The following is a 19,653-nucleotide window of genomic DNA, read 5'->3' on the forward strand; positions in this document are numbered from 1 at the left end:
TCCAACCCCCAAAATAAATTTAAAAACAAAAATACAAACCCCACACAAACAAAAGCAAAACAAAACTGAAAAATGCCAAATTAAAGAAATTGAAAACACCTAATGTTTGAAGAGTATATATGGATGAAGATTTTAAGGTCACTTAGATATTTTTGAAAGCTTTACAAAGTGTTTTTTGTTCAAACTCACCATTTAAATAAACAAAAATTACTATATATGTCATATAGTCCTTTAAATATAACAAAAGCACTCATAATTTGAACAGGAGACTTCTATTTTAAAAAAAACACTGTTTCAAAGATTTTGGAGATGCTGGCATTATGTTTTAAATTAAATTGTGATTAAAAAAAACCTTAATATTTTCTTGACTATTTGACAGATACTTACACAAAAAAGGGCATCAGCTGAATAAGAGTCTCTTTTTTGGGATTGGCTGTGAATTCTGGCACAGTTTGAATAATTTTGTTCATTACGTTTCTTAGGTAATTTTGTAGCTGCTTGCGTCGCTCTTCTACAAACTTTGCATCCTAAAAATAGAAAGGAAAAAATATAAATGGCACAAAGAATATGTTTTTCAATTCTGTAATGTAACTAAACAGTCCTAACAAGCATAAAATTTCATCTTTTGATGATCTATGTTTATTATGTCTATAGAAATGTGTTAGCAATATGTAAAAAACCCATGACTCTAGCAACCTTAGAAAGAAGGAAAATCATGCAACCTAATAAAAACCTGTTTCACAAAACATCCACTGACAGGATGCTGAATTCTCTCCTTGGCAGAATGTCTCTTCTATGGACCAGAATTCTATTCCTAATAGCATATCTCCATAAATATACTACAATCTTAGAAAGGCAGTGCATAACAGTGGCATAGAGGCAGTGGCATAACAATTTATGCAATTCTTTTCGAGATCCAGAATTACCAGTCTTCGCAGAAGGAAATACTGACTTACTCCCACAATTTCTTCACAATTCATACTTTTCAGGCATTGGGTACACAAACTCCAGAATGGATTAACACTTCTCCAGCTTTTTTGTTATTATGTTAATAAATTACTATTTTATGATTCAGTTTTCACGTAGTAGACTGCTTTTTGAAAGATTATATCACAACTCTCATAAAAATGTTTTACTGAAGTTCCTATTATATTTTAGATCTCAGGATTTTATACTATATTGGCCCCAATAAATAAAATAATTCTATAAAGTCCACATTCTGCTGAGGGACTTACAAATTAAAAGTCTAACAACAAGCATAAGGCCATGCATCCTGTAACTTACATCTAGCTTCAGCTTTTTCCTGTGAGGGATCACAATTACAGTGAACTATAACATAAAGTCTACACATTTCAAACTAACATAAGACTGTAATAGGTTTACAATGAAATTGGGTGCTGGCTGGTTTGAGCTACAGCCAGTATGCTGTATCTCAGGAATGCAGGCATTCTGATCACCTGGTTTAAGTGTCAGAGTATGTTCTTTAGGCATTAAGCCAAAACTATTATTAGACAATTACAGCTCTCAAAGGAAGACTATTATCTATGAGATGTGTTTATCCAACCTGTATTATTTATCCGTGTAGGAAAAGCAGTTGAAACAAATTGTTTCTTGCAAAAAAAATTACAACCCACCAACAAAACACCATAAATACATTTGACAACACTGAATAAATTCACTGTATTAAGAAGGTTCAAGCCATGCTGCCATGCATGGGATGCAAATCGGAAGATTATTCCTTCCTTAAGTAAACCAGACTAACTCATTGTCAAAGCAAGGATGCTTCCTCAAATTCAGGACTGCTGTAGAGTTCCTAGAACCTTTATTGACATTTTGTTCTGTTCTTATCTCTCATTAGGAAAAGTTACCAGGAATAGCAATATTTTTAGGAGACATGAGAAAATGATAAAAGATTCTGAATGACATTTCTCAAAGTAGTAATTTAAATTCATAGAATTAAAAAAAAAAATAATAAAAAAAAATCAACAAATGTTAAGTAAGGAACATTTTCAAATATTGGCAAATAATCCTCTATACTAAAAATAGCCTCATTTTTTTTATAATTCAAGGAATTATTTTATGCTCTTGTCTTTTATTTGCATGTGATTACTTAATAACATGTAATTGTAATTACCGTAACAACGATAATTGCCAAAGACATTCATACTTACAGGCTTCAAAAACTTGGGCAGTGCTTGTGTTTTTTTAGTTATTGTTCACAAAATTCCGAAATATATACAGACGCATTTTTTTGTTTTCTAGGTATGAACTTACACCGATGTCCAGCCCGGCTTCACATTCCAGTTTTATATTAATACATGTAATGATCAAGATCAGTGTGAAAATAAAAAAAACTATGTATTATATTGTTTGCCATTTCTTTATCAGTCACATTGTTTTTTAGCAACATACACACACTACGCACACAAATTGTATAGCAAGTGATTCTACTGTTAATTGATTTACTAAAAAATGAAGAAATGAAGTCTGAAAACTCTTGGAAACCAATACTTTATTAAAGAACAAAGCTGCATTGTTGACACTTCATGCAATCCACTCTGCAGAGTCACTCACCCAGTACTCCACAACTGAGTACAGTTACTACTCAAACAGAACAGAGCAACAGCTTGCTCCGTGCCCCGCTGCACTGACGAAGTCTGGACAAATGTGTGGAACAGAAGTCTATACAAGCTGTTGGGAAATGTTAAAGCAAAAATTTTAATACATGGTGACACATAATATTAGAATAAAATGGAATGCTAATAATAAATAATAGTGTAGTGCAATACGAATTAACTAATTGACTCACATAAATTTTATTATTTTCCCTCTTTTCACTAAGACTTTTATTCCTACTGGATTCTTTGACTAGCTCAAGGAACAGCCTTGTCTTCCCATCTTTTCACTCAAAGGATTTGAAGTATCACATCATCCCATTGGCAGGGACGGTAATTTGCTACCACCAGCTGTGTGAGGCAGAAGACAAGAAAGTGTGGCCCATAGATCTCAGAGAAGAAGAAAAAGGTTGTGGAACAGCTTTGGTTCTGAAAGCTTCAACCACATGAGTAGTGGTGATGTTTGGCATGTGAGACCATTTCAGTTATGGAGTAATCCTCTCCCCCGTCTTACTTGACTGCGTACAATGGAAGAAGGAGCATTGCTTTGGTCTACAAGCCTGCTCCCAGCACAGACACAGCCTCAGCTTAGAGCCATTCCAAAGGACTGGCCTCACCCCCACTACACTTCCTTGATTCTACTTTCATCACTTCTATCGGTTATGTTCTCAAGCCCCTAAGAAAATCTGAATTTTTCAAGTACCACATTCATTAGCACTTTTTCAGTTCTTAACTTTTTTTTTTTGTCACAAATCCTTAACAACAGTACATTCAGTGAAATAATTTCAATTATATTAAAATTTTCTCTTAAGCAGAAGCTGCATTCTTTTAGTATGACTTCTGTACTGCACATGTATTTAAATAAATACATCTTTCGCAGGCAGGACCACTTTGTTATAAACACTGAAGCAAAATGCTGAATGTAGATACTTTCTATCCCTTATGTTATTGTAAAGAATCTCATTAACTACACACAATAATGACACAAAGGAGTTTTCTAATTAAGACTGCCAGAAGATGCTTAGGGAATGCATTTTTGCTGTTGACAGCTGATCAAATTAGTGCTTATAATATAGCTATTTTTCTGCCATTTATTCAAGTGAAATACATAATATCTCAGAAATTAAACTCAACCTGAAAACACTTAAAATGCTCTTTTAGGCTGATATAAATTTGATCTCTAAAACAAATACTGAGCACAATCGTGAAATTCTGTACCATATACTAAGGCCCACTGTCCTTACCAGAAGTAATGTAAACCAAGGTCAAAATGATTCAGCTGTAGGTCTATATCATTAAATATGCATTTTGCAACAGCAGGTCGGCTATTCAGAGAAATTATTTTACCACATAGTTGTTACTGCCAAGTTGTTGCAGTAATAAAGAGGTTTTGTCACAAAACAGTAAATAGAATAATTAGTAGTGGAAAACCACAATTGCTTCTAAGCCTGGCCAATTTTTTCAGTCTCAAATTCTAAAGAGGTAACTGTTACCCTCTTTTCATTGGACCCAATTATCTACAACTGAAATCTAGTTAGTATTTTATATTCTAACTCCTAAACGATATTTTTATTTACAAGCAAAAAGTAAAGGGAAAGGTTTTGATTTGGATTTGTATCAGAAAAAAACCCATACTTTGAGTACATGTATTTGGTGACTTTATGAGACTGTATCTGTCAACACAAATCTACACTTGCATATCTATTCACACAGGAAACAGATTTATGTATGCTTGATAAGAATGTACTCTGGGGGCAAAGTAATTTTGTTAAAATTACAAATACATACACTTTTGAAAAAAAACCTTACATTTTCACAGTATTAAAGGTTATATAGTTTCATTTTTAGGAAAATAAATGCATATATGGGAAGATAAAGTAACACTACTAAATAAATGCACACTTTCAAGATCTCATTGAAGAGAGATCCTGCTAACATGGTTGAAAAAGGAGACCTGCTCTCAAAAATATGGATAGGTATTATTACAAAGATCAAAGGTATTTTCAGAAATTTATGTAAGAAAAATGTATAGAAGAAATGGAATGGGTAAGACAAATAAATAGCAGGTCTTGTCTCTAACAAGAAAAAAAAACTTGCATCTTGAATCATCAAGCGAGTGTCATTTGACCAGTTGGGATCCAAATGACAAGGAAGATCTTTTCTTTGTCTCTTAAATGTCTCTTTTTATTTACAGGAATGCTTTATGAATTTTACCTGCCTTTATTACATATGTTGCTTTTTTAAAAAAAAACAGCACTAGCAGGAGCTCTGGACAAAAAAAACAGTAAGTTATTTCAAATCTGGCTGTAAAAATAAATTTTGAATAATTGTGGCACTGACTTTTTTTCAAGAAGCACATACCAGAAATGGCACTAAAACCAGCATTATACATATTTGGTTCCTATACTTTCAAGAGCTGTTACTGTTTATAGGACAGAAATTATATATAATTTGAAATTATTATAGAAAAAACAGACTGTTCTATATTAAGTTTTTCTCCATTTTTATACAGAACATACTAGATTCTTCCATAACCAATTTGGGAGCACATGTTTTTAAGCATTTTCCCGAGTCAGGCCCCACGTGCCGTTTCTGCACATCTTTCCATGAAGGTATTTGAACAATTGGCTACAATCTTATTAACTTTAAAACTAAAAGGCAAGGCTAGTTGGCCCTTTCAGTTCTTCTAACTGGGTCCAGTGGTAGACTGAGTGATCACACCAAACTTGAAAAATTTAACTCTTTAACTATTGTAAAACATCTCCTACTGTATTCATGATAAACCTAATCCCTGATTCCATAGCACTAGAGGGGGCAAAAGAGTATTCAAAGAAGGCAGGAGCTCTGCTTTCAAGATTTGAGATTTCTTTTCAATTCAAAAGATAAACTCTTTGGAGACATATATCCTTAGTGTGAGGGATTATTTATGGACAGCTACTACCACTCTTTGTAATGATGCTGAAATTACCTTATTGTACTTGAAAAGCAGCTCCAATCTGATCAGACAGAAAGCCTCGCATATTCAGTACCACATGATTAACAATCCATAAAAGCATTCTGCACGTAGGAAAGGAACTAGTACGTGCAGGGACACATTGCCTATAACCATAATCCATTGCCCTTCGTAATTGATTAAGAATCTCTCTTTCCCTGTTCAGAAAAAGGTACTATATAGAAAGGGACTCAGTTACATAAAAAATAGGGACTCTGATATACATCGGTAGGGCATCTTGGCCACATTAGCACTAATTTATGCAGAGAAAATTTATATTGTGCACAAATTGTTAATTGCGACTTAGCATACCAGCATTCACCTTCAATTTGTAGGCATATTTTCTGAAAAATAAAGCTACTACTGTTTCTGCACAAACTACTGTCAAAGTTATTACCTAGCCTACAGTTCAAGAGAATATACTTTTGATTAAGAGTCCACAAAATTTCAATTAACAAGCAAAACTACTTCAGACTGCAGAAGCATCAAAACACATCTGGGAAAATATTTTTAATTTGAAATTAATGTCTCCCAAAATATTGTATGAAATTCTTTTTGACTGAGAATTTGCCAAGTTTCTGTCCACAGCAAAATGCTAGTATCAAATTACAAATCTCTAAAAATGAGAATACATAATGGAAATCTTATAGACTCTCAACAGATATTAGAAGATGATGTTAAGCTCTAAAACTAAAAAGCAGAGTCTAATGTACCATATCTTATGTTACGCTGCTTGGCAGTTTTTCATTACAAGCCAAGTTCATTCCAACTTGCAGTTTAATTTGTTTCACACAACTGCTGGTCTTTCATATACACTGTTAGTATGTAGCAGATGGCAAAACATTGATATTCCTCATTATTAATGGCACAGCTCACTTAAGATGTTTCTAGTATTTTCCATGAGCTGTTGGAAATGGTACGATTGCCATGGTTACCTGCCACGATTTAGGAACAGATAAAACGCTTCTATATTCTGGGTTTGGTGCTGTTGCTATCAACATAAAATGCACTGCTTCTGATGTTCTAACTATTATTTATCATTTAACTAACCTCCTATTGTTAGCACTGGGGGGGGGGGGGGGGGGGGGGGAGGGCACGACATGACACAACAAAACCAAATAACAGCTCAGGGCTCAATCCAACTCAAAATAAAAGGAAATATGGCTTTAGGACTTCAATGAAACCTGTATCAGCCTCTGATACCACACAACGCATCCCATCCTAAATAAAGCTGACAATAGTGCTATTCAAAAATGAACCTGCAAATGCAGAAATAAACTCAGGTTATTCTAGGGTAGCCCAATATTTTTTACCATCTTGGTCAACCAGTCTTAGCAAAATGATCGTATCAGGTTTTGTCTATTTAAAAGACACCAAATCGTTAACCTGAAAATGAAGCTGGAAATCAGAAGCTGAAATGGGAGCTAATTAAACATTCAATTGCTGAGTCATTCTCATTGTTTTGTGATTACAAAACAGTTAGATAGCAAGTGTTAATTTTTACAGGCTAATTGACACTTTTGCAAAGGTCACAATAAAACATGACTTGAATACACCTGTCCTTCAGTAACTACTGTATCATGAAACAGTTTTATGGATGTACAGTTTCCAATACTAAATATACCAAATGCTACCATATTAAACAAAAATATTCTCAAAATCATTAAAACTACATCAGCTTAAAATTTCCATCCTCCTTGTATTGCCAGTTTCTGTATGGCAGAATCAAGCTAGCTTTATACAACAAAACAAGGGTATACAATACATGAAATTGTCATTTTTCCCATCCCACTGTGAGATTATTTGTACATTTACTGTTCAGCGGAAAAAACAGGAATCTAAGAGGATGAGATACAAAGAAGAAATCAAGGAACTGTCAATTTTGAAAAGAAATCTTTCTTTAAACAGAGATTTACTACGTAATTGTAATTATTATTCTGTATTTCTCTACCAAAATAGTTGATGCATTTCCATTTCCAACTATGGGTTCATTTCAATGATACCAGAAAGTATGCAATGCTTTTAGATAAAGTCATTTGCAAGAGGCATTGCTGCAAACCCATCCAGCAGCAGACATGCTAAGGGTGAGCTACAGTCCTTTCAATGACCTCAGTCTAGCACAAACTTACGTGGACAATTGCAACATTTTCATTAGCATTTCTAATTTTTTGAGACGTGAGGCAACTCCTGCAGTACTACGCAATGCTGCTCAGCACAGCCTACCTGTTCAGTAAGGAAATGGCTGCTCGACAGCTGTACCAGCCTTCTCGGGTCACCAGAAGAGCTGCAAGCCCAGTCTATGCCTCACAAATACGTTTTTTATTCAAATGTCAATTTTTAAAAAAATACTTACCTTTTATTTTAAGAGAGTAGTTTATATATCACGGCATTATAGCTACTAAGGTTTATAGTCATACTAAGGTTTTGTCTGTGCTTTCTTGGAATATAATGTTGCTGTATAGCATCCTCTAAGCAAGTCCAGAGCACAAGCAAGTTAACAGACACATGCAAGTGTGCAGTGCACAGGCCCTATCAAAACAACAGACAATCCCATTTTGATGAATTCTTCCCCCGTGTAATAAATCTCAGTCAAACTATGTCTTTTACCTCCCTAAATTGGCTCAGGCATTTACAGAATCCTGGAACCAAGTACATTTCTTAAGATACCTGGCATTTTCAAGCTAGCAATATCACCCATCCAAAAGGCTAAACTTTCTCAAAACCCTCTTTGAGAAAAAGTGTTAAAGGTGAATAAATATATCAACAGAAAAAAAGAGAGCTTGAGGATAAGACTAAAACTGATCTCTTTTTAGTATTGTGTTTAATGCCACTGTTAGAAAAAGAACTCAATTGGTAATGTTATGCTAACAAAATCCAGTGTAATCTAAATACTTTGTTATTTAAAGACATAAATGCCAACCATGTGTCAATTTGTCAACTGGTCAGGAATCAACTGGTCATTAAAAAGCATCAGTAGAAAACTGCAGCCTAGAGCAAGACCCCTAGGGCTTATCTTTCACTCAACTACTGAACAGGGAAATTCTAATTTCTTCTCAGACCAACTATTATCAGCTCTGTATTTCTATTAAGGATATTCTGGAAACTACAGCAACAGTTCGTGAAATTGAGATCCATTTTTTCACTAGCCTATATTACAGTAATAACTATCAACAGTATTAGTTAAAATGTGTCTCAGTTCAGTGCTTTCCCCCAACACTGCAGTTCTCTTTCTTAATTTCTTTCTTTTATCAGGTTTGAAAATGCCCTGAAGACCAATAAAGACAGACTCTAAATTTAAAACAACAACAAAACAACCCCAAAACCCTTTAGAAACATGGTACACAACAGTGCTTACAGTGTACAAGCTTATACATACAAGCTTACAGTGATGATTTCCCTTAAAAATAAAATAATAAATTAATTAAAAAGAAAACAAAACCAAAAACAAAAGTGAAGAGCAAAACCCACAAACAGGTTAACAAAAAACTAAAATTTCTCTTCTACCCTCTCAGCAAGTGAAAGAAATTGCTGTCAAAATTCCCCACAAAGTTCAGTAACAATTGTTTCTCTACCACATTTCAGTAAATATTTTCCCTCCCCACTAAAAACCTTCTAACAGAACTTAGGCCACTTCTCTCCCTCTTGTTGAATAGTTCCAGCAAGTCACGAGGGGGGATACTAAGAGAACATGGATGGCTGCAGATCGCCACAGAACTGCTGAAAAAGGATGGTTACAGGGAGCCACAAAACAGCCCAGGTACCACTCTCTTGGCTACCTCTCCTCTGATAGATCTAGCTAAGATTACAGCAGTCTTGGCTTAGTCTGCTGATAAACAGCAACATCTAAGACATCTAAAGCAGATCTGCAAGAAGGCTGCTAGCTTCTGGCTACTGTCTACACCTGTGGACTACCAGTATCCAAATACGTTTATTTGAAATGTTTTAACTCTAGCAAGTTAAAACATGTATGATAAAAAACCAAACCAAACCAACCAACCAAAATAACCCAGAAAAAATAATTAATACAGCAGTTTACCACCCCAACTGCCAAATAGTAGTGGGATAAAAAATGGTCTTTGAACTTTACTCCCACTCAAAAGACTAGACGCTCCTTTAATATAAGTTTTTGTTCATATACACTCAGATAGGATGATTCTGATTTCTAAAACAAAAATTGACTGAATGAGGAATACTGGTATCAAGTGCCTGTTATTTATAGTGCCTTCATGTAAAGGTATTTTACATGGTACAATGAGGAAAAGCAGGTTTTTCAAGCAGAAAGCGTCTCCATCATTCCACATGATCTGAAGTATTCAATACTTAGTTTTCTCCGCTTTTAAAAAAATTATCACTGAATATGTCTACTACTAGCAATTGCCCCAAAAGCTGCAGAGCAAGTAAGATTAGAATTTGCTGATATTCATAAAGCAATACATTGGCGGGGGGAGAGGGGGAAATAATATCAAGTCTATTGACAGGTACAGAAAGACAGAAAAATGTGGGTAAAATTTCGAATTCACAGAGAAAATAGGTTTTAGTTTTATTTCTGTAATCAGGTGTCCCTGCTAAGGTGTCTCTGAAAGGCAATTTATTAATCCAAATTACTTTGTAACTTAGCATCACCATCACAATAAGAAATAAATTTAGAAAATTATTTTTATATTTTCATTTTATACCAGGAGGCTACTAGAACACCTAAATGACACGAGTTGTTATTAAAACTGTAATTTTTCTAGCAGTTGTCCAAGCAGCATGTAAATTACATTACTTTCTTTTTTTTTTTCTCCCACAATGTTATGATGTAAAGCAAGACCATCTCAACTGTCTACGGGCTCTATCTTTAATAATTTGTTAGGACAAATTGCTTCTCTTGACTAGAGGATTACAAGACAGCAAAAATAAAAACACCTCTTGACAGGCAAAATTTTGTTTTGTAGACCCTAAGTAGTCTGTGTTGCTTCTTCCTAAACTTCAACAGCAATTAACAGCAAATATTTGTAACTTGAAAAGAAAAAGAGTCAATTCACTATTTTCATTAAATGTTATACTTGAGCACTAAATGAACACATTAATTCAGTGAGACATTCTTAAAGAGATGGGCAAGTACAAGTTGGCAAACTGTTTATCTTTTAAATTAAACCACTGAAAATGAAATATACTACTCTGCACTGTGCTAGCTTTAACCTTCATGCTGAGTTTCAGGTAACCCAGACATTTCATACCACAGAACTTGAAGATGAAGTGTTTGCTATAAAGTATTTGTCATATAAAAGCCAGCCATTTCCTACTGACATTTCTCTTCTCTTAGATAGTGATATGACAAAAAAAATGGAAATGAAGAAGAACTGAATGCTCTTTTCTAAGTGCTGTATACATAAAACATCAACTGCAGTCTTTTCCAGTAGAAAACCCAGAGGATCTGGATTCAAAATCTGAAGTACTCTGTAGTCCCCCTTAGTGTGCAGGTGACAGTGTCAGCAGAGAGCTGTGCTGTGACTAGAAATCTTAATAATTGTGCCAAGTGTGAAATTGTTTTTATTTCTATCTGTATGGTACTTCAATTAAGTTACTTATTTGAAAACTAGATTGGATTAATTTAATCTCAATGGCTATTTAAAGCTCATACTTCTTTGAGAATTGAACTTTCCAGTTATGAAGTAACATGGTGAACTTCGAGGACAAAGTTTCTTTTATGGCTTTAGAATGCCATAAAAAACAGTGTTATAGAATTAATGCATATGGCTGTAAGATTAACTTGAGTTCCTTTCCTGATCTGAACATAACACAAAAGGATCCCTTTCTTTTCAACCATATGACAGCACAAGCATGTCTGTCGAATTTATATTAGCTACAGTTTTTCCTAAAACCCACAAGACAAAATAGTATATGAAAATAACTCAATATACTAGTTAAGTCCACTAAGAGGGTTGAAAATTAAAATCTACTCACTTTGAAAATCAAGAATAATATAGAGTTTAAACATCTATATTACATAATCCAAAAATCAAATAAAGTAAGCATTAATGAAAGCAATCCTTAACTTCAAATTTTTAATATACAACTTAAGGATTTATATTTCCAAAGCTTTTCTCCTTTAATAAATATATTCCCATTCTGAAACATCAGAGAGTCATAATATTCTACTAATTCTACTTGAAGACATCAGATATCAAAGCACAGTGCTAAAAAATTAGCCAACTGCCCCAAAGGCATTAGCTAGTAGTTTTGCTTTCTTCTCTGCTTTCTAAGTCACAGCTCCTTATGACAGTATGACTTTGAAAAACTAATCTGATGAAGTACAGTTTCTATGACCTACTCAACCACATAAAGTACAAAAGCACATATATCTGTACTTTTGATTTCAATGCAAGTCAAACATATAATTAAATTTTAGGATGGTCTGAAGTGCTTTGCTGAATCAAGAGAGAAAAACATGCAAGCCTAAAATGAAATTACTTCCTTCCCTAAGATTCTTTCTGAATCATCCTCTTTTAAGCATTCTGTATTTCTCCTGTTACTGTCTATGTACTAGTTAAACAGGAATTGTTACACTTCCTATTTTAAAACATATATTTCAAACACTACCAGTACATTGACTATTACAATCACATTTGCTATCAGAGCAACAAAATTTACATTGGGACGTATGCATGGAACTTGTGAATTAATGCCTTTAAACCACGAACATGATTTTCCATGTCAGTCTACAATTACTGGTAGTGTTTTTATTAATGTGATGGTCTAGGATATTTATTGGAATGGTAGTGAAGGTGGAAAAAGTATGAACACAGGCCCTTCTGCAGATCTGAAAGATACGGGAAGTTTCATTCCGTGTTTCTGTCAGTCCTGAATACTCATCTGTGAAGTCAACAGTATCTCACAGTTTCACTGCATCACAATAGCAAAATACATACCGTGTTAACATGTGTATAAAACTATGTAATGGACTGTGTAAAGTAGTGAGCATCAGACAATAAAAACTGAATTTTGAACTCATATTGTGTTTTGTAAATGTGACTAATTATTGCAAACACACAGGTCAGGTCTTGAGGAGGCAGAAATACCTCTACTGAATATGTCAAAAGCCTTTAAAAGAAAATTATGTAGCATCATGCTCTCTGAAAAATGCTAGCAAAGCAAGTGGTTTTTTTTCCCAGCTATCTCATCAAATCATTAATCTCTGTCCTCAGCCCAACCCAGTAGCAGCTACCCCACTCTGTCCCGCAGAAAAATACTTGCACAAAAGTTAACAAGAAATTTAAACACCAGAACTGTAACTTAGATACTTGCAAATATAAAAGCACTTCATGCCTCAGAGACAGTAAAAACAAGTTAACAAGAGGAAGCAGAAGATCCAGTACTGGAATCTTCATGGAAATGCTTTGGTCTGGTGACCTCTGTGCCTAACCCAGAAAGGTTCCCCTCAGGGGAACCTCAAGCACAGCTTACCACTCAACCACAAACTCTGAAACATAACAGAGAACAGCACTGCCTTCTTGACCTATGCATGATGAAAACCCTTGCAGCCTTTTCCCTTGCTTCTTTCTGCCAAAATCGGGAGGGCTTCCTTAAAAAACCTTAATTCCTCTCATGCTCCTCCTCCTCTTATCCCTTTCCAAGGGGTTTAGTACGTCCACCATCTGGTCTAAAAAGCAGCTTTAAAAGGGTAGCTGTCTCTGAATACACAGGTCCTGCTGGCCCAAAACGGCAGATCAACTTTCTACAGTAAGGAAGCACATAACACGGGTTACACATCAATGGCATAATGTGAAACCCTTAAGAGCAAAAATATTAAAATTCAAACTCTAATTTGAATGGCTTCAAATTACTTCACATATATACATATACACACACACGCACAGAGCCAGACAACTCTTTACTTGATAAACTTTTAAAAAACAATAAACATTAGAAGCCTAAGGCACAAGCTATATTCTGTTTTCTTTTATCTGCAGTAAAATCTTTACTTTCTATACCTTTTGATCCTAACATAGTTATCCTCCAGACTGCCTTAAACTCTTCTCTGTCTTCAGCAACAGGCAAACAGACCAGACACTGATAAAAAAAGCAGCTATACTGGCAGAAAAAAAGTCCCTGGTGAATAGAACTTGCAGAATTACAAGATACTTTACAGAAGCCAACTTCATATATATCCTAAATGCTGTCTTTGATGTCATATGCCTGCACATGTGTGGACATATATATGTACAAATAGATCTTTTAAGATACATACATATAATATTTACAAGCTTTTAAAGTCATTACATACACAAAATAATCTACAATTTAGCTTCATCACCAATAGGCAAGAGGGACATATTTACTTTATTGAACTAACATTTGGGCATGAAACAAACTATGGCTAGAGAAACAGCTCACAGACTGCAGTTGCATGGGCTAAAAGTGATGATGCTGCCCTCAACATTTTCTCCTAGACAGAAAACTTACTTTAGATTTCTGTATTGTTCCTCCTATGCAGTTGAGGAGTCATGGCAAAGTCACTCTCTTCTAATCTCAGAAAAGTGCTGTGTATTCTTTCCATATGGGGTATCCAATGGTTTACAGGAAAGCAAAGGATATCAAGCAGTCAAGTCAGCACTCAGTGGAAAGCTACCTTATTCAATTTCTACACACTTAGACAATCATTGAATACACATCTTCAGTGGAAGCAAAGAACCATTTCTATTTTGATATGTCCTCTATTAGGACAATACCCTTGAAGAGGATACTTATTTAGATGTTTACTCAGTTACTAAAGTCCATTCTTTAATAGCTTCAGTCTGCCCAATGCAGAAGTAGCAACTGAGATTTTAAGGACATTGCAATATTCAAAAAAATTAGAATAATAGGTCCGATAAATACTCACATAATACTACTTAAACACTAGTCTGAAAGCAACATTTCAAGAAGTGAGAAACCAACACAGCACAAAGGTTCAGAAGCTAAATGTAAGGGCTCATCTTAAATGAAAAAAATTAAGCTATATTTCTATGCAGAAGCATACAGGGATCCCTCTGCAATCGAGTATTACGATCATGTGAAGCTTCTCTTCGTGAGCTTCACATAACTCAGCACACTCTAGACCTGGCTAATGGAACCAAACCAGTCCTTTGGACATTAGGAACCTGACAGGAAGGCAGTAGTCACAAAGACTTAAACTGTGATAATGGAAGTATGAATTCAAAAGATCCAAAGCACCTGAAGGCTACCTAAAAGGCAAAAATCTAATTCATGCAAGAAAACCATAGTTTGAAATTGCAAGTCTTGTTATATACACCTACATATAAAATATTTAGCAAACCACAAACCAGGCTGATACATGGGAAGCATTTGTAAGTTTTAAATAAAATGATCTGCAGTTTAAAAAAGAAGTACAAAAATATACAATGAGTATATGACATTTCTCTTATACATGCAACAAAAGAGAACGAATATGTTTCATGTTTTCACTCAATCAAAACATTGATAAACTGAAGGAAGAACACTTATTCTTGCAAGGACTACTGATAAAGATTTTGACAACTACTTGCTACCAGCACTGAAAAATCATTAGTAGAAAATATACAGCATGGGGACTAGCATATATGAAAATTAATACATGGAGTCTTGCAAGCATTACTGTTCTATTTGCCTTCAGTAACTAAATTGTCTGTTCTGACTTGATTCAAAGCAACATTTATATATCAAATTATTCTTTTCATTGCTTTACATCAGTTCTAACTTACTACATTCAAATGTTTAAACTTATACACTGAAAATAAAGTTACCAACCTGAAAGGCAAATACACACTCTTCTTTGTAATTGAAAAAGGGTTACTTGTCCAAAGAAGTATTCTTTTCTCTTCCCTATTAATTTCCTACTAATTGGTTTTCTGTATATTAGATTTATGTTTCCTCAAGCATTAAAGACAGTTTCTAATCATACATACATAATTTGTTGAAAGATCATGTACATGAACTGTTAAGATAAATTGTCCTAACAAGTGAAAGGCAAAAATACATTAAAAACATAATAATTTGAACTAATATAAGATTCTCTTATCTATTGTTTTACAATTATTAAATATTTTCAAATTTCACTGTTCCTTGATGACAATATATATGCAATAATACTTTATTTTCTCAGGTTTTAAAATCCTTATTCAGCTGAAATTCTGCTTTCTTTTTGCATTTTTCCTGTGTCAAACTTTGCAACTTTGCATTTGAACCTGATCTCCCTGATTTCTATTGCAGTAAGCAGGAAAATTATGCAGGAAAATTAATAGTTCTCCATAGGTTTTTTCTACATTACTCTTTTCTAGTCAAGTTCCCTCCTCAAAGCTCCAATATTTTGCATAGCAAAACAGTGGATAGTATTTTGTGACTCTGCAGTAGTGGTTCTAGGTCATTCTGCAGAACATGGCTCTTGTAGTCTTGGAGGTTCCCTCAATCTGAGACATATAACTGAACACCACATTTAGTGCTGGTATCAAGGGAGGTATCAATAACAGCAAAACCCTCTTTCAGTTCCACTAACATTTAGAATAAGCTTGTCACCTTCATTAGCCTCACAGTACCAAACACAGTATATTAAAGGTATGCAACAAATAACATCATTCAGGTACAGACCTGAAGGATATGAAAGCACACAACACCATTTCCAAAAAGCTGTAAAATAGTTATTTTTAGCCATTTACACATGGAGGACTATGTTTTACCAATATGTTACTTGGGCATCCAATAACACTGAGGATTTGTAAAGAATATGAAAAACATAGATTAACATGACCTGAACAGAGATACTTCTGTTAGCAGAATTTAGCTACTGAAACTGCTCTCCAGGCACTGATTTAAGATTGTATTGATTAATGTGGAAACGGGAAAGCAGCTGCAATTCTATTAAAAACAGTGTAACTAATATCGGAGAGAAAAAATTTCTATTGAAATCTAACAGCCTATCTAAAAGGGAACATGCTTTGGTAGCCACTAAAGTTAAAAATGCAGTATTGAAAAAAGTAGTATTGACAGTATCTCTTCTAATGCTTATTAGCAAACATTTACATGTGTAACATCCTGCACAAATCCCTCATCCCAAACTGAAAGTTCTACAGAATTCCAAGACAGACATTCCCCCACGAATTAATTAATTTTACACTGAATTTTTAAACCTTCCAATTGCTTCAACTTGCTCTGTCATGGAAAGGAGGGCTATCTCAAGGCCATGAACCCATCTCAGTCAGTCACATGGTGCAATGTTTTCCAAGAGGCTACTACTTCTGCTGGATATACAGGGTAATTGTTCCTGAAGCAGGATGCACCATACTGCACAAAACCATGCAATATGCCTAAATGCCATACATCCTATGACACAGTAGAGAAAACAGCACTACCAAAAGGACAAAAATTTGCCTACACAATGTGCTGTGGAAATAAGCTCATGTGATAGACTGAGGTAAGCTCTTGCAAAGCTGATGTGAAAGCACCACTTTGGGACTTGCAAGCTGTTTACAGCAGGTAGCCAGAAGTATAATCACTAATCAATTCTGATTATACAACTGGATTGTGTCCCATAATAGGAGTCTTTCAGGAGTGCAATAGATGGCAGCCACTACTTACTGTAAAGAAAAGATACTTTTCCTGAGATCTGATATGACAGAAAGTGATTGTGGGTTTATGCATGATTAAGGTAGAATTTTGGCCCAAAGCTAAAGCATTGAAAGAATAAGCGATGCAAATTTTTTAACGAGTTGCTCAACTGATAATTTTGTATGCATCAATTGTGCAACTGAAGTTGGAATTCAATTAGTATTTAAAGTTATTAAGGATGAAAGACTATCAAAAAAAGCTTAAAAGAAGGCTTTTGTAATTAACTGAAGTGGCTGATACTCCAGCACTTCAAAGAAGGAGAATTAGTTATGTAACAAAGAAGAAAATACATTGTATCTATTACAAAACTATCCATTAAAAAATGAAATGAAAAATTCATGATCTTCTAATATATGAAAAAAAGCAGAAAAGCTCTCATAAGTACTTTCATTTACTAGGTTAGTAGGCAATGAACAACCACATTAACTCTGGACTTTATGCCAAGCAGACAGACCTACAGATTTCATTGATAAATTCCAGATATATTTATATCACCACCACTTACTCCAGATTGTGTGCATTACTACTCATTTCACATGTGCCAAGTTTACCTACTCATTTTTACGGAACACTTGGGAAATCATTTGAAGTCAGTCAAAGTTACTATCTTTAAACATTCACAATCCCCATTCAATGACATCTGAGTGCCATTAAGGAATTTATAAATATGATTTTTCTTCTATTTGTTTTTTAAATTTTATATTCTTCATACAAACTAGCAATGATGATTTTTGTATCATAGACAAAGTTGCAACAGATATAATTAGCATGATTCTGGCATTTCAGTGACACATGTATTAATGTGATCTTAGGCCAAATAGAATGTCATGAAGATCTTGGAGTATTTTAGTCATTATGTCAGCTTTCTTTTGATGACTACACTGATCACTATGGTTGATGCTTCTTAGATATTTGATACAGGAACTCAGTGATTCTAAGGAAAAAGAACAAAACAAAAAAAAAGAAAGGAGAAAATCCCTTATAAAAGCTAACAAATTTGATTAACATTAGGAATGCTGATTTAAGCACCCAGTGGTTTAGTATAGATGTTTTCAGTCATGAGCATGATTTAAATCTCAAATATTTTACTTGTGATAGTGAAACAATTTTTTCACATTATTGCTACACTGTAAAGAACTACTTGGATTACTTCTCTACTCAATCCTCACTGGATTTGTGATGTATATTGCAGTGTGTATTTAAACTCTTGAACATTTTAAATTTTGGTGATTAAGGATTAAACTACACGATACTACATATTTACTACCTACATACTACAATATTTACTGTATTTGTTGCAAAATCCCTATATGATAGGAAAACACAGAAATTCCCATTTTAAAATGGGACCGCTAAAACGCAAAGACACAGATTATTGGAATTAAGCATCCAAATGCCTTTAAAAAGTTGGTTCAAAGAACTTACAACAATTGGTAAAGAGCACAGAAAATTTAAGGAATTTAGACTGATACTTTTTTAAATTTACAGGAATATTTAATGAATTACCAGTGTTAATTGCTGACATTTATTGAAAAGAATGGAGTAGAGATTACATTTTACATATACAGCTGTCCAGTACAGTTTGGGGGTTTTATGCATTTGTCTACTGTGTATGTCATCAATATTTCATTTAGTAAAAATGTTTAAGTTTTCTTTCCAGTGAGTGGAAAAATCAATGCATTAACTACATTATCAGTCAATCTGCAGCTGAGAAGGGCAAAGTCTGTATAAAAGTAGCAGGTGTAAAAAATATTTATGATAGTCATCTCTTTTTTTTTGTATGTGTGAATAAGAAAGGTTTTTTCCCCAACTCTTACTGATATTATTAGTTCTTTAAGTACCTTGTTCCCAATGGCCTTTTTCGGTGGAAAGTTAAAAGTCCTCACTTGCTGGTATTTATTCTGTAATTTATGATGCAAGCTTCTGAACTCCGCATATCTTCGATAAACATTCCATTCATCATCCTTTATCCTAATATAGACCTGGAAAATACAGACATGGAAGGAAATAAATTAAAGACAAACCATTGAACTAATATATCACCTTCACTCGTTAAAGCTTCATGGCTTAACACCCTCCCATTCATGATGCAATGGTACCAGAAGTTCCAGGATCACTTATCCGTAGATACATCTCTGACTGTACATTTGCTGTTTCTGTTGTATGGGTCATTAATCTTACTGTCTTCGTTCTTCTCTGTCCTTCTCTTTTTCTCTCACATAGCTTGCTCATTTTAATGTGACTCTGGGGCAACCATGGTAGCACTTTTTGTTACCGTGGTTTCCAACATATTCTACTAGCCAGTGACGAAAGGAAAAAAAAATTTAATAGCACTATAAAATTTATTTCTATGTACTCAACACAGTTTTTCAACTTTGTAAATTAGCTTTGTAGCATCTGAATTGCAAAACATAATTTTAT

At 34.2% G+C, this 19,653-nt stretch overlaps 1 protein-coding gene across 4 annotated transcripts in view; it reads right to left on the reverse strand.

The window, feature by feature from the left end:
* SNX29 (sorting nexin 29) overlaps positions 1–19,653 on the reverse strand; it is a 112,226-nt gene that overhangs the window by 5,570 nt on the left and 87,003 nt on the right. The window contains exons 19-21 of one of the 4 annotated variants that reach the window (XR_007510332.1): positions 19,074–19,214; positions 2,575–2,691; positions 441–527 (exon numbers count right to left, since the gene is read on the reverse strand). Coding sequence is in view for 3 of the 4 variants with exons in the window: in XM_049835410.1 (XP_049691367.1) it covers positions 18,876–19,214 (339 nt within the window). In the remaining variant the exon portion in view is untranslated. Of the gene's footprint in view, positions 1–387; positions 528–2,574; positions 2,692–15,262; positions 18,167–18,192; positions 19,215–19,653 lie in introns of those variants that run through there. The other 3 variants (XM_049835411.1, XM_049835413.1, XM_049835410.1) reach the window with 3 other exon arrangements.

The sequence above is a fragment of the Accipiter gentilis genome, chromosome 33, assembly GCF_929443795.1.
Source record: "Accipiter gentilis chromosome 33, bAccGen1.1, whole genome shotgun sequence".
Taxonomy (NCBI): domain Eukaryota; kingdom Metazoa; phylum Chordata; class Aves; order Accipitriformes; family Accipitridae; genus Astur; species Astur gentilis.